General features: G+C 50.0%; 4 protein-coding genes across 4 annotated transcripts in view; 2 read left to right on the top strand and 2 right to left on the bottom strand.

Moving 5' to 3' along the window:
- Window positions 1-23: 23 nt before the first annotated feature.
- Window positions 24-1,224, bottom strand: ENH_00012940 (hypothetical protein, conserved; the record flags this gene model as incomplete). Its single annotated transcript, XM_013578779.1, has 2 exons — window positions 24-212; window positions 427-1,224. The coding sequence occupies 2 exons, from the start codon at window positions 1,222-1,224 to the stop codon at window positions 24-26; spliced, it is 987 nt and encodes a 328-aa protein (XP_013434233.1).
- Window positions 1,225-4,772: 3,548 nt separating this feature from the next.
- On the top strand, window positions 4,773-7,775 carry ENH_00012930 (hypothetical protein, conserved; the record flags this gene model as incomplete). Its single annotated transcript, XM_013578778.1, has 4 exons — window positions 4,773-5,042; window positions 5,168-5,481; window positions 5,669-6,055; window positions 7,580-7,775. 4 exons carry the CDS (start codon window positions 4,773-4,775, stop codon window positions 7,773-7,775), a joined length of 1,167 nt encoding a protein of 388 aa, XP_013434232.1.
- Window positions 7,776-8,296: 521 nt separating this feature from the next.
- ENH_00012920 (hypothetical protein, conserved) lies at window positions 8,297-13,042 on the top strand (the record flags this gene model as incomplete). Its single annotated transcript, XM_013578777.1, has 11 exons — window positions 8,297-8,499; window positions 8,830-9,544; window positions 9,676-10,055; window positions 10,199-10,385; window positions 11,196-11,284; window positions 11,485-11,545; window positions 11,657-11,734; window positions 11,852-11,938; window positions 12,227-12,344; window positions 12,594-12,760; window positions 12,941-13,042. The coding sequence occupies 11 exons, from the start codon at window positions 8,297-8,299 to the stop codon at window positions 13,040-13,042; spliced, it is 2,187 nt and encodes a 728-aa protein (XP_013434231.1).
- Window positions 13,043-14,227: 1,185 nt separating this feature from the next.
- ENH_00012910 (Alpha amylase, catalytic domain containing protein, putative) overlaps window positions 14,228-15,368 on the bottom strand; it is a gene marked incomplete at both ends in the record, with an annotated part of 4,623 nt that continues 3,482 nt past the window's right edge. Inside the window, 3 exons of the mRNA XM_013578776.1 lie at window positions 14,228-14,393; window positions 14,813-14,898; window positions 15,031-15,123. Of these exons, the coding sequence (XP_013434230.1) occupies window positions 14,228-14,393; window positions 14,813-14,898; window positions 15,031-15,123 (345 nt within the window). The remainder of the gene's footprint in view (window positions 14,394-14,812; window positions 14,899-15,030; window positions 15,124-15,368) is intronic.

Below are 15,368 nucleotides of genomic sequence, written 5' to 3'. Positions count from 1 at the left end.
CAGAGCTTCTGGTTGCCTCCAAGCTAACTATGAATTATGAACACTACCTTGCGCTGCCCCCTCAATCCGTAGGATTCTGGCAAGGTGTGTCTCTTTGGTAGTGAAAGCTGCTCTTTGTGGAGCCGCTTAGGGGATGCAAGGCAGCTGACCGCTGCTTCCAAGGTGCTCTGCTGTCTTCGCGTGTTTCTTTGGCGAAAGAAGCTCGCCGCTTGCTGAAAGCACAAAGCATAATGGACCTCTTAAGGTCTATCCATAGGAATCCTATGCCGCGTACAGAGCAAAGGCATCCCAGGCTAGTGAATCTTCGTAGTCAACGTATGCTGGGCCGGACGCCAAAATTTCTTGGTCACATGAAATCTGGCAGAAACGCTAATAAGACGCCCAACAGAAAAAGGTCATGCCCCGACAAGGTCAGGTGCCGTCAACATGAGCTGGTTGACCAACAAGGCTTTGCTGTCCTGAGAGAATCGGCGACGTTCTCAGGAGCTGTCCACCAACTCCACTTAGCTCATCGAATAAAAGCGGCGCCGTTGGTGGTCTCGGAGCACCTTGATATGGGCCAGACTGGGAGGGCTCTGGAATAGGTTCGCCGACCGGAACACCGTAGAACGGCCCACTAAGACCTGTTTCACGCATCGGTCCTGCTATGAACCAGGGTCTCTCATCCGAGGGAAATGTGAAAGGAATATGCACTTTCTCCTCCGAAGTTAAGGGGTTTCCTACCTGAGAAATGGGGGGAGCTCGCACTGGGATACCAGGAGGCGGTGGAGGCTGTAATGCCTGCCCTGTGAAACTATGTGTAGTCGCGGTCGGTGCGAAAATGCCCGACGCCAGCTCTCCAAAACCCAACGGTAGAGATGTTGAGCCTACGCTGCTGCCTTCCACCTTTTCAGCAGCTGGGCTGTCTTCAGAACCAAGAGGACCACACAATCCCACAGAGTACCAATGTCGCTCGTTTGCGAGAGCTCTTTGGGCAGCAGGAGAAGTTTCAGTCTCAGAAAGAGCTCGACTGCACTTCAATACCAAAAACGCCCCCACCAAGCTTGCAAGAACTACTCCAAAACCTTTAAAAAGACGAATCTCTACGAAGCCCTGTGCTCTACGGCTGCGGAGGCTTCCCGGGCACGGATTCTCTACTCCGCCTAGCGTGGAAAAAGGCGCCGCTTCAGTGCTGGCACGCACTGTGGGGGAGGCGACGCGGAGAATCGTTTCACCTGCAGGCATCTTGCGGAGCTCACTCTGCTTCAACCCACATCTATGCTGCTCAACACAGTAAGCTGTAACAGTGTTCCAACTGAAAAAACCCGCGGCCAGAGGAATTGCTGTTGCAAGTCTTGGTGGGGACAAAAGACACTTTATCGGTGGCGCCAAATACCTCCTAACTATTGCAACTTGTCTCGTCCAACTCCATATGGGAATGCCCTTCAACAGCACCGCGCCGCAATGAACCCCTGAGCAATCGATCCTCAGCAATCCCTGTTGATAATATTTCACTTACGATAACTTTGTCAATCTGGCAATTCACGACTATGACTGCGCATCAGAAAGCCCCATGGCTTCTGGAATTAACGCCCAATGCAACTGCTCTGAGCAATGCTCAGCAGGCCTTGCGATACTGATTGCGAGAGATACGGGCAATGGAAAACCGCTAGCACTGATAGCTGTAGCCTTCAAAGACATAACAGGTTTAAAATTAAAATTTTACATCTCCATAGACCAACAAGAAAATGTTTTCGCCTGCTTACTTGCCCATCTCAGTGGGCTTGGGAGGGACAGCCAGCCTACGGGCTCGTCTCTCCATATGTTGACGGTTTACTTTATCGCTGCCTGATGTACTCAATAGTGAAACATGTTTTAAATAGCATGAACGATTTTAAAGCAGTATCGTTATAATGTCATCTTGACAAGGATCCCGTGTGCCCGGCTGAGGACGATCTGGCCGCACCCCCACAGCCAGTGGGATTCCATAGGGGACTGCAGATGCTGGACACCATCCACCTGTACTCTCCCATAGACTCCTGATAGCCCTGAATATTTGACGTTTTTAGTAAGTTTTGCTTCCTTATCAATATGGAGTTCAGCAGTGCCTTGCTTTTGTGCGTTGGACCAGGCAGGCACTACTCCGGATTGCAAGACAAAAAGCAATGTGTTGCTAGGCACTACAATGGGTGAACTAGATGCTTTGATAAATAACTAAAACAGACTAAATGATTCTTGTTTGTGCCATGATAAATAAAGATGAAGCCATTATATGGGTCCCTAAATCCTGTAAGCTGCATGAAGACCCACTACCGACTGAAGTGGCAAGCGGTGCTGTAATTGCAAGGAGGTTGAACGATAAAGGGGGAATCGATTTATGCTTTGGTTCTTTTTGGACGTATCTAATTTTAAAGCAAAATGTCGTGCCATTTAATCATGAATTGAGGTACTTACGCGTATTATATGTAGCGGAAAAGCTCTGCGTGCCTGTCTACTCGTGGTCCTTTCAACCAGCCTCAGCTGCTCGACGTGCGTAGGCGCAGTAAGTCTTCCAGATGTATTATGGAACGTTGGACTGATTATGATTTATGGAGCCTAAATATTTCATTGAGTGGTGATTGAATATTCAAGCTCATCTGTGATAAAGTGCGCTTGTGAGAACGGCTTACGGGCTGCTTACCCGCCGGCAGGTACTCGAGGATTTTCATAAATAGCGGACCGGGTTTCTTTATATAAGCTTGCAAAGCTCATATCTTAAGTTTCGGGCCATCAGTTTGCCTCTTTCCTGGCACCAAATTTTCTTGGCTAAATTTCAGAAACGTGAATCTCGTAGCCCTGGGTTCCCTGGTTCCACTACTTTCCGTTCTTTCTGCGGAAGCACTGGTAACACGCTTCATCCTCTCACTAGATTCCGTTGTTTCTCCATGTTAATTCCTAACTTCTGCTTTTATGTATTCAAGAGCTTCACGCTTGGACTTTAGTCCTTTGTACCTTCGCTTCGAAGCTGCAGTTTTGCTCATCGCGTGCCTGCCCTTGTTGCTTCTGTATCCCGCGATTGTATCTTCACACATAACCACCACCATTGAGAACTGAGATAAAAGTTTTACAGAGTGTCTTGTTCAGCTTTATTCTGCTTCTCTTTCCTGTGAACTCAACTAGAAAATGCAAAAAGTTTTATCGCCTTGCGCAACTACTTTAGTACAAGAAGTTTCTTTGATACTGCAACTCTAGAAAACGTGCCTCCTTCGTTTGAAATTCTTATTCAGCCCCATCGGAAAAATTGTGGGCACTGGCTAGACCTTAATAGTGAAGTTGGACAAAAGGGCTTCGCATGAACACAGTGGGCAAATTCTCATTAGGAGTGAGAATCAACTGGAACAAAGCTCAAGCGCCCTTCAACCGCAAGTTCCAGTTCTTTGAAACAGCCGCCTCTGCGTCTCTGAAATAGCTGAGGTGCGCCTATAAGCAGCCAGCCATAAAGGCGTGGAGGATATGTCCAATATGTGATGTCCCATCACATATCACCCAACCGCTACAAATGATTCACAGTTAATTTCCAAGGCACGATTCATCATACTCCATGGACTCAAGAAGCCTCAATACTCAGGGATACGCCAACAAGAAACCTGCACTTTGGGTGAGGCAACCTGTAGGCAACGCCTAAGCTGCGTCTGGTCACCTGGCTACCAGGGCTCTACTGTTTATGTCGTCTGCTTTGAAATATACTTCAGCGGTACTTCAATTTATATTGTACTATTACTTTTTATTTCAACCTCATAGCTTTACATTCATGGCACCACATGGTAATCTTTGTATGATCGGCCGATAATTCCGCAGTCCATGGAGTATCGCACTAGCGCAGATTAAGACCTTACTCTTCCTATTCATGCCCTTTACAACTGCAGAATTTGCCCCTTTAGGCAGCTTCTGGAGATGGTTGCAGATCTGTGCATGGTGCGATAGCAGAACGCTACACCAAACCCGCGACAGAGGCCTCTTGGAAGCCTTCACGCAGTTTCGGGAGGGTTCAGCCTTATTTCTGAGAGTTTTGACAAATAAAATAGTGCAAATCAAGTGCCTTCAAATTCACGATTCGGTAAACTCACGCCTGTGCACTGCGTGAGACCCTGCATGTGTGGCAGAATACTAGAGCACCACTTGGGGCTGCTACTCTGGCCATTCCACCGCAACCACAAGACACAGAAAAAATCCCTAACAAGACAAGAAAAACAGCACCAATGCGAAGGCTCTATAACTGATATTACTTTATGTTCACTTCCTACCGGATTGAAACATGGGACAGTCCACAGTTGCATGCAGAACTGAGCAGGCTGGTGCATGCATCGTGACTAACAGCTAGATGCCACTTACATACACCCTTCAAACGTTGCATTACATTCCCAAACTTCGACCTCTGAACTTATTTAGAAGTGTTTAGCGGATCTAGCACAGTACGATGTATCGTTCTCCAGTAACAACAGCAAGGCCTCTCTTGGATGCCTACACGCCGCTTATCCACATAGTTCCTTTGCGGCTAGTCAAAACATATCTTGACACGCTATGCTACATGCGGACACATACCTGATGATTAATTGCACGTGTGACGTACGATGAGTGTTCCTCCAGCAACTTAAACATCTGTGACATCACTGTGGCATCACTTATTTCAGGGTTTAACACGGAGATGTCTCTAGGACCTCCCTTTCTTGGGCAAACTTGTAGACAAAATCACATTTAGTTGTATTCTACTCCCCAGTGGCCAGCTCCCTTGCAAATTTTGAGGGAAGTGTCCAATGCATCCAGGCACGGCATCGCCGAACGCCTCCCAGTCGAGGCCGCTCGGTGGCAATACAACTGACCCGTCAACTAGTCAACACCAGCAGTTGCTGTTAGATGAGCCACATGGAGAGCTGCACGCGCTTCACCGGCATGATGGCATGGCTTCGATTTCTGCCTCTGCCTCCACTGCGCTACAGCAGCAGTGGGGGAACCGTGAAAAGGACGATCTATTTGTTGATCACGAGTTCCCTAATGTTCAGTCTGATCGACCAGTCGAGCTAAATGTGTGTTTTTGCAGCAACTAGGGGCTGCAGTGGCACGCCTGACAAATGTACTAAAGATGAAGAAGGAGTGTTTACCGCGTTTGAACCTGAGGTCCATGCGTGCATTGTACTCCCCTTGTGTTTAGGAGGGTGACCGTGGGAGCTTAATGGTCGTGAACGGGCTACTGTGGCTGCGGCCTAACGAAATTGTCCAACGCATTCAGCAGCAGCAGTTAAAGGCCCACCGAGCTTCGCGCCCTCAGCAGCAACAGCAGCCACAAGACCAGCAGATACAGCAGCAGACAGAAAAGACTGCGATTTTGTTTAGCAGCACCAGGATTGCTTCAACTGTAGCCTACGGCCTCCTTGCATCCCACGCGTTCGCGGCTGTCGCAAGTGGCCTCGCCGCCTCGAACCCGCCAGCAATAAGAGATGCTCTGTTGCATCCCGAACACTGGAGGTAAGTACCGTACTCGGCTTCATCGCACCAAGTCAGGGCTAGCACAGTCGCGAAGCTGCACTTGGGGGAGGCAGTGGCTCCATGAAGTGCCAAAGTGCCGACGAGTTGAAAAATAATTGAGCGGTGGACAAGGCCTAAGAGCGCTTAAGTATACATCCGCTCTATCTATACTTTATTGCTGCCTTAGGAGGGGTGTTTTCCGTGTTGCTTTCTTCCGGTCGGGGGAGAGAGAAGTGGTGTCTATTGACACTCGGCTACCGTGCCGCGTTGCACAGCAGCCAAAGGAACACAGCAGAAGGTCCCGCTGCTCTAGTAGAGTTGGCAGCTCCGAAACAAGGAGGTCTCGGAGTGGCACCAGGAAAGAAACGGTTTCCACAACATCGGCTCGGGATCCAGACGGGAACGTTGCTGGTGGCTCTGCTGCAGGAGTGGAGGGTACAGATGATACGGCTGCTCCACTTTCCTTCAGCTCGCATACAAGTATTGCCAAACAGAAAAACAAGCGAAGCGAAAGGAACATTCTGGAGGCTACAGAGGCTCAAACAGTCTCATGCAACCCTCCCATAGAATTTGCGTAGGCCTTTGCTTTCAGCGCTTTAGGCAAAGTTAGAGCTGCCCCGGCTGTGCAGTGCCTGTATTAGTCTATTTGAAAGGAAGGATACAAAACAACAAGCCACTTTCCAACGACACTGCATGTTTACATCATCACCGCTTCCGAATGTGCTGACGGGGGGCTTCTCAATATGCTGATAGAGCTCCTTCGAAGCCATTGTGCTGTGCCAGCACCTTACCAGCCAGCAAGTTGTGCCAACCTTCCTCATTGCGGAGGAAGCAAAGCAGATGACATTTTTGGCATTATTGGGACTGAGATTCTTGGCACGAGTGTAGATACTATTGTAGCATTTCAGTGTGCGAGGAGACGAACTCACTAGGTGCTGGTCAACAGTTGAACCCCGGTGAAGCACGCTGGGGTCGACGCGTTGATACAATTTGCTTAGTCAAAGTCGCTCTTGGTCGCCATTACCTCTGCGAAGGCCTCGTTGGTGCTGAACTTTAGCCTGAAATTAACGTCGTGGCCCATCATGAAGCTGCCGCTGACCCAATGAGCCTTCTGGATTAGCGTTTTATGTGCAGCTTCACTCACTGTCACGCGTTTGAGGAAGTGTGGCTGCCTCTTTTGGAAAAAGCTTACGCCAAATTTCTCGGGTCTTATGAGGCTGTGGCACAGAGGTAGGGTCAGCATTCCAAACTTCGTTCGAGCCATATTAAAGTCCCGAAACTCTCTAAATGCTAATTTTCGTTCTCCGCTGCGCTGTGGGGTCTCAGGGCATTCCGAGACATTGCTGTGGACCTGACAGGAGGCGCCGGTCGGTTAATGTGCTGCCCCTGATCTTTAGCCGCAGGCAAAAAATATAAAATTGAGTTCCAGTTCCGCTTTCGCAACTGCAGTTGCGGCCACAAATTTAGAATAAACTTTTACGTTGTGTGAAACAACTCTCTTGAAAGAAATAAGTCGAAAAGCAGATAGGAAAAAGCAAGTTTCGTCTTCACTTACTTGCGAAAAGAACAATTTAACTTCACAAGCAGAGGATCCTATACAACTTGTAAACACTTTAATTTTCTAGTGCTAACAGTATCCGTTACTAAATTTGGCTCATTATGACCAGGGCAGTTTCGTATAGAAACAGCAACTTATCCTTCGTATCTACATATATACGTATGCATGTATATCATGCATGCACGTATACAATATCTATACTGGGCGCTATGGAAGCCAACTAATTGCAAGAAGCTCAGTCCCTAGAGTGTCAGACATCTCTTTTGCTGCCCTCTTACTGTTCAGTTGAAGAGATAGAGGTCAAGTGCTTTGACGCTTCCGTCATCTGGGCCAAGATTCGAAAGTGAGGCAGCCATTCCACGGCCCCTTTTACGCTCCAAGCTCTTCATGGCTGTGGCTGTTGAAAAATACCCGAACCGGAGGCATTGGCTCCCAGTTTCCATACAGAGAATATATACATTTGCGTATGCAGGCGTAGCTATGTGCAAATGAATCAAAGCGTGCAATTGCAGTGGCCGGTTCTGTTCTTGCTGGACGTAGGGCTTTTTCTCTCGGCAACTGCTTCCTGACGTGCGTGGCTCGCGGAGCAGACGTAGAAAAGGACAACATCTTGCCAGATCGGCACTACACCATCATTGATGTTGTTAGAGTACGCATATTTAATTTCCTAACGGCTCCCAAAACGCTATTGGCTACGTATCATTTTCCTCTTTGGCCTTTTAATCCAGTCCAGTGACAGCAGAAGCGCATCTAAGGTGGTGCAGCAAGATTCAAGTGACGAGAGCTTCATATGAACAATAAAACTTAAGCAATAAGCCGCATTCGCGGAGCCCCACTTGGCATGCGGCCTGGCTTGTTAGGTGGATAATCTGCGGCTGCTACGCCTCCACAATCCTTGGAAAGTTCCAACATGGAGAGGGGAATTTTCAGACTATCATCGTTCTTGGACCCAATATCCAGGTCCGAATGATGATTAAGTGTATGTGGTATCCCATATAAAGGCAGATCCTGCTGCATTGTATTGTTGCATGTGCTGGGCTGCCGGGGACAGCAATGACTCACAGGAGCATTCACTACAGCAGCGCAGTTTCTGCTTCTTCTGCAGAATGAGGCACTGAACATACTGCTCTACACGTCCGTTGCGGTGGCGAAATCCGCTGCAGGGTGAGGCCGTTGTCTTTTGGACTGTTTTTAATTTTTGCAGACTTAAAGGAAAGACTAAATTACAAGTTTGGAGACACTCCAGCTTCCTTTTGGATGAAATTCGAGTCATTCCTAGAAGTTTTTACGGATGTTTTCTTCTGCCACAATTTGGCCCCTGAACACAGGTATCCACAGCAGCAGCTACTGGGCCCGCACGAAGAAGCTTCGCCTGTGGATGCTGCTGCCTCTGAGAGCCAAACAGCAGCAGCGTCACATGCAGCAGGAGATCCAAGTGCAGAGGCTGCGAAGGCAGATATGTGAGCTGAGAAGAACCTGGACAAGGCGAAAGTGGCTGTTGCTATCTGTTCTGAGGACAAGAGTGCGTGAGCTCTTGAGTTTATGCTGTCTACTTTTGGCTCTATAGTGCATGAGCTCTAAACTCTATTTTTCACGTTTCGGGTTTGCGGTGCTTGCTGCAGCTGCAACGAATCGTCTACGCAAACCAAAGGTACGAGCGAGGTGTGGCGCTACCGCGGGGGCTCCGAAATATATGTGACAACACACGAAGACAGCTGGAGAGACTTGTCACTTTGTGGGTTGCCTCGTGAATGGAGTCGATGCAGTGGGGCTGCCACCGCAGCCTTCAGGCCAGCAATGACACCGCAGCAGAGCCCGCGGCAATGCAACACTGACAAGAACAGCAGCAGTAACAGCAACGGCAGAGAATTCCGCGACACCATAAGGAGGCCCTCAACGGGGGGTTCGTGCCAGACGTGGGGCATTCAGTTGCTAGGAGCTGCTTGTGCAACACCTGCGGCGGGAGGAAGCAGCGGCATTGGCCCCTTCGGTTCTTCACGAGCTGCTGCCGCTACTATTTCCGGTACCCTCGTGGCTGCGGCTGCTGCTTCTGGGAGCATCGCCCAAGTTACATCACGGCCTCCAGCGGCCGCAGAGTCGTTTAGCGCAGCAGCAGGCACAGCAGCAGCAAGAACAACTGTAGGAACTCCACGTGGCAGCATGGCCACGCTGCGAGGCCTTATGTACACTGCAGTGAGCCGGCCCTCGGCCTTCGTCCGCTACGAGCCCGGAGGTGACGGGTTTGACACAGCGTGGGTAAACGCTCCAATGTTTTTGATTTCCGTTGCCCCCCCGGACGCTGCTGCTGCAGCGGGTGCTGCTGCTGGCGGTAATTACGATGATGACAAGCGGCAGCAGCAGCAGCAAGAGACCGGTTCAAGACAAGAGCCGCCACGGCCTCAGCAGCCGCAGGAGCAGCAGCCTCAGCTAGACATGCTCATTTCCATAACGCAGAACAGCAACCTCGATGTGGCCCCTATCAGCATGGCGGTCTTCAAAGCTCGGGTGACTTATGCAGCAGTTAACTGTGGCCGCTCGCTTCGAGTTCAGCACACACTCCATGCATGCAGCACCAAGCCCAGACTTAGCTTTGGAGGGTCTCAAAACTTGGGGCCTGAAATTTGGGGTTTCTGCAGGACCACCGCCGCATATGGTCTTATTCGGACTCAAAGTTGTTGGGCATATCTCAAGCAGTACTAGAGGGCGAGCGGCCGGCGTGTGAGCAGCCCTGGAAAGGCGGTGGTTGCTGCTTAGCTAGCTGCTTGCCTGGAGTGCTAGTTGGGGCCCCCGAGGCAAAGGGCCCCTGGAGAAACAGCTGCCTCCGGCTCGGGTTCTTCAACAAGGGGGGGCCCCGGAAGACCCCCATCAAGAACACGCGCCGCCTGCTAGTCGTCTGCTACCAAAATGTGGCATCCGACAGCCCAAACCTCCGACCGAACGACTTCATCTTCCGCACATTTAGCTCAAAACCTGTACGCCAGGAGCCAGCCCTCCACCCCTTGACTACAATAGCTACGTCTCAATTGCGACAACAGGCTTTTCTCGCTGCTTGCATCTCCTACCGCTGATTTCTGGGAAACGGAGGCAGAAAAAGAAAGGCGGCTTAGGTGTATTATTGCCTCAGCTACCGGTGGGCTGTTGCTTCATGTGTGCACGCAGGTGCGCGTCGAGCGGCTCCCTCCGCCGCAGCATTACGAGTTTTCGGGTGTCTGGACACGCGGCACTGCTGGTGGGTTGTGATCATCTAATAGCTGCAAGTCACTCTGCTGAATCTCGAGAGGCAGCAGAGAGTCAGCCCTTGAGAGGCTCGAAGCCTCTTGAGCCTCCTGTCTACGGCTTGGTGGCCGTGAGGCGGCTACTGCTGCCTTAAAATTATTTCTGCTGCATACGCTTGATTTGCTTTGCGAGGCTGCAGGAGGGCGGCTGTTGACCCTCGGCCCTCACCGCCGCCACGTCTTCAATTCCAGGTGGCCGACGAACCCGCAGTATGCGATCTGCGCAAACCCAGCGTGAGGCTTCTCAGAAACAGTCCACACTAGCTAGTCACACAAGCAACAAGCTAGCTAGCAGGCTAGCTAGCTGTTCAACTACCGGCCAGCCAGCCAGCCGGTTACCTGGCTTCAGAGCGCTGTCCAGTTAAGTTCACATGAGCCCTCCGCCATGTGTCGCCTTGTAGATGGCGGATTTTGAGAGATGATTAATCTGCATACACATTAACGAAAGCTGTGGCTTACACTCTAGGGATTTCTAGAGAAGGCCTCGAGAAGCCATTTAATCAACAGCTGTCATTTTCAATCAGGTTTCCTGAAACCACCATTTGCATCCTTGTCTCAAGGCAGAAATCCAGAAGAAAGAACGAAGCTCCAATACGCGTGAGAAGCACTTTCTCTTTAAAATCGAACGCTTTTCCTCCTTGCCACATTGGCAGCTCGGGACTTCTTTTTCTAGAGAGACTGCTCTCCCGCTAGCTGCGAGCAAGTTTGCTAGCCAAATAATTTGCTGCCTAAGCGGACAGCCGAAAACTTTGCTGTTGTGCACTGTCTGCGTCGTTTTGACGAGAAAAGCCTTCATCTTTCGGTTGCTGCAGCAGCTGCTGCTGTTTCTGCTGCTGTTTCTGCTGCTGTTCTCGTTGCTGCTGTTCCTGTTGCTGCTGCAGGTGGGGCTTGTAGCTGCGCTGCTGAGAGACGGCAAGGATGCAAACGATGTGGAGAAGATCCTTTCCTCTTCCGCCCGCCAACCGACCGAGTAACCGGGGTTTTCAAAAAATAAACCCTAAAACATTAATTGCCAATTCCTCTTAGGACCACGCGTATTCTCTCCGCTGCAGTTTCCGTCCAAGGGCTGTGGGATTTTCAGCCAGCTGACACGCGAGACTGCAGCAGATTTAAGCGGGCAAAAGTTTATACTAGTTCCAGTTGTCTCAAGATGTATTTCTGTGGTTCCAGATCCAACTGGCTCGGCACGAAGCCGCCAGAACCGCCGCCAAAACTTCTCCGCAAACTGACAGTGAGCAACTTTCGCAGCGCCCTAAGCTTTCGTTTATACCCGAGAGCTCTTTGCCTCCAACTTTAAGTAGCCGCGAAAGCCACTTCGTTTCTTCGGACTCTGCATGCGCAGGTGGAGCCCGACGAGTGGTTTGTTGAAGTTTTTGGAGAAGACAAGTGCTCTGTGAAGCTGACAGTCTTACGGGGAGCCGTGAGCTGGAGCCTAGGCTAGCAGCGTAGAGTCTGGGGATCCTACATTTTAAAGTCACTTTAGCATTATGCGGCTAATGATTTGAAAAGTGCTTCTCATTTCCCGGGAGTGTCACAGGGGCCACTCATTATTTCCCCATGTCTAGAGACCGCCGACTCTATGGGAGCGTTCGTGCTGCACATTTTCAGCGATTTGCCGCTCGAGGTAAGTGCCCATTGACATTCAGCTCTCATTCCTAATTAAAGCTTCATTAGTTCTAACTTTAAAGTTTTAGACTATAAGCACTAAGCCTTGTGCTTTCAGACTAAATGGCCAGGGATTAGAATTTGCAGGTTTGGCTTTAGTCTGCGAGCTGGTCGCGGTGAAACAGCCAATTGCTTCCCCAAAGCTCTGAATAAAGGCTTCATGGCTTTATTGCAGCAATTGCAGATCCGAGCCTAAAACGCATATCCTGAACTGCAAATGCTGTGTTCTTTCTGACTCGAATTGCAGAAGGCTGAGGCACTGGAAGCAAACAACCACTTGACACTCGTGGGCCGCTGGGACCCCGAGACAGCGGGAGGCAGCCACAATTTTCCTGCGAAGCTGGAAAGTCCTCACAGAGAGCCAAGTAAGGGTTTCACCTCTAAATTCAGCAGTGGAGGTGCCGAGGCTGCGCCGTCGGGTGTCCCTAGGAGTAAATTAGTGGATATGGGACCTTCTACATGCGTACGCACTTTGCATAGATGTTAAATATGAAACACACTGTCAAATATTGCATATGTGAAATATTTTGAGTCACGTGTGTCCCCTCGACTCCACGACCGCATCTGTTCAGGGTTGATTGTTTAGCCGCTGTAAGATTTGCGTGCTTCTGCAGCTCCTCGAAGCGAAAGCGGGGCCGCGCAATCATACCAGCTTGTCACTAAGAGAAGTCTGAAAGGGTGGGCAGCAAATCCTTTGTATCTCGTTGAAGTTAAAAAGACAGTCCAAGTGGAACTGACCTTGGCCAGGCACGAAGACTGTTGGACAAAACAGAAAGAGCAGGTTAGCGCCTCAAAAGCCAAACTCTAAGCTCTGCTTTGTACTTTCCAAAGTATAAACCCTAAACTTCAGCCACGTAGGTTATCGAGCAGGCTCTGCGGCCTGGACACAGGGAAACTTTGTTGGAGCTCTGAATGCTCCGAGTCTAGGACTGCAGTTTAGGGTTTTGGCATTTCTTTGCAGGACGTGGCGGGCTGCATGATGTGCCTTTACATTTTCCGGGGGCGAAACGTTTGTGCGGAAGACTTGGTGCAACAGTCAGACTTCGTGGTCAGTGGCCTTTGAATATAATCCTAAACTCCAAGCTCAAGACTCTATAGCTTGCTTTCGTGCACACAGGGGCTGCAATAAGTATGGCCTACAACACATAAACTAGGTTAGGGGTGCGTCCGCTGTTCTGCTGCTATTGCAGCTCGACAACAAAGTCTCTTTGTCATTTACCTTTGCAACTTCGCCGGAGGAAACTGCGGAGTATCTCGTGATGCCTGCAACTTGGAAGGTACTGTAATCTGTGGCTCTGAGCTCTGAATGATCTGAATGAGTACTTACAAGTTTACGAGATGATGCATAATCGAAAACACTTTTCTGATGAGCCTTAACGAATCCTTGTAAGTGTGAACATAGTGATGTCAAATACCAAAAGCTAGCTCCATGACTATTTTTTTCTATTCATACATTTCTTGCGTTGACTATGAGAGCTCGGCATTCAAAAAACGCGGCCCAGCGGAAGCACAAAATTTCATTCCTGAGACTGAGGTGCTTAGTGTGTCTGCAGCCTGGAAAGACGGGTGACTTCTTCTTGCGGCTTTTCGGCCCCCTCGACAGCATATCCATCTCCCCGTTTAGGGTTTAGGGTTTGGGGCTTAGTCCTCCGAGCCTGGACTCTAAGCCTTTGCGAATAAAGACGAAGTTCAGGGCTCTCCGGGAACCCAAGTGGGACGCGTGAAGTTTAAAAAACTTGGAAAGTTGTACGGCCAGAGGCGCGGCGATTACGATTAGCAAGGAGAACCAACAGCCTCTTTTTTGGCAGCAGCACCTGGCGAGGCGAAATAAATATGTAAAATTCGATTCTACAGGCCCATAGGGATGAAGGTTCTTTTTACACGGCCCAATCGGCCAGGCCCTAGGCTCTAGACGGGGCAATGGGCAAATGGGTATCAAACAAAAAATTCATTTAGCTACCTGTGCATGCACTTGCATGCCGAACAAGCGCAGTACAGGGCCTCGAAGGGCTCTTGACTTGCTTGATTTAAAAAGAAGAAGAAACAAATTGAAAAAAGACCAGTGAGGGCGCTAAGCCACATAGACACATCGGGAGGCTGCACTTCTGCACTACATGAAAAGCGTTTCTGCGCCTTTCACCGGCCACAAGGAGGTGCATGCACTTGCATCTGCAGCTCTTGTGCACAGAAGTGTCTAAAAGCTGCATTTTTGGGAATTCGAAACCCGTGAAAAGAACTAGTGGCCCCACTAGCGAGTCCACACACAAAAGTTGTGCCCACAAGTCGCTATGCGCCAGCCCTCGCCACCAGGCTGCCAGTTCTCCCAGCCAATCTTCATCGCCACCCGCGCGTTGTGTGGGTGGCACCAGCGGTCGCGGGGGGAAATGTAGGCCGCGTACAAGCCGCGCTCAGTCCTGACACCGAAAAAGCTGCACTTAGACTCATATTTTTAGAAACAGAACTCACCAAAAAGAGGCCTTTCGACTCTTTGAGCCGACAGTAGTGGACAAATTCAGAATTTGGATGCAGAAAATAGTCAAGGGCGTCCTTTTGGGGTCTCAGGGTAGATGCACACTCTCGGATCTAGACCGTTGGGCTGAGGGTTTAGGGTTTAGCGTTTAGGGTTTAGGATTTAGTGTTTACCTGGCCATGTAAATGCCGCTAGTGCTGTGGATGCCCATCGAAGTTCTGACGTCGCAGAGCTCTTGCAGTTTTTGTCTGCTCGACAGCCAGAGTGGTGGAGTTGTATTGGATGATCCAAGGATTAATGGCTTGCTGCCTAGGGTCTAGCGTGTAGGGTTTAGGGTTTAGCGTCAGGGTTTAGGACACCCACCTGCTGTAGTCGCCGTAGTCCGAGTAGTGGTTCCAGTAGATACAAGGCACTCCGGGATGCGTAAGAATGACGGCATAGCCTTGCAGCTGCGCTCAAACGCACCACTCTAGGGTTTAGGGTTTCGGCTCTAGGGCCCGTGGCTACATTTTGGGTTTAGGGTTTAGGGCCTAGGATTTAGAGTTAAATTGCAGAATCGGGGAGTGCGGAGCAAAACTCACAACTCCATTTAAGTCCCCGTTGCAGAAAGTGCGGCAGTAGTCAAGGTGGTCAGTGTCGTGGTTTTCGATGAAAGTTACAGCCAGCTTGGGCTCCTGCAGCGTAGCAGCAGCAGCGCAGCAGCAGCAGCAGCAGAGCAGCAGCTTAGCCCTCCTTTGAGCGCCCTTGTCTTTTCGTCTTACGGCCTTCTGCTGCGCCCTTGGCTCTTCCTGTCAGTCTCTCTCTTTGTTGCTGCTGCAGCTGCAGCTTCGGTAATTATCTCTTGTTGTATTTTTTTCATTATCACTATCTGTCCGTGTCAGTGGATTTTTTTCTTAGTCTTCCCCCTTGTGCTGCTGCT

This window comes from Eimeria necatrix, genomic scaffold (assembly GCF_000499385.1).
Source record: "Eimeria necatrix Houghton genomic scaffold, Enh_scaff13, whole genome shotgun sequence".
Taxonomy (NCBI): Eukaryota; Apicomplexa; class Conoidasida; order Eucoccidiorida; family Eimeriidae; genus Eimeria; species Eimeria necatrix.
The sequence above is the reverse complement of the archived record's forward strand: the minus strand, read 5'-3'. Positions and strand labels throughout refer to the sequence as shown.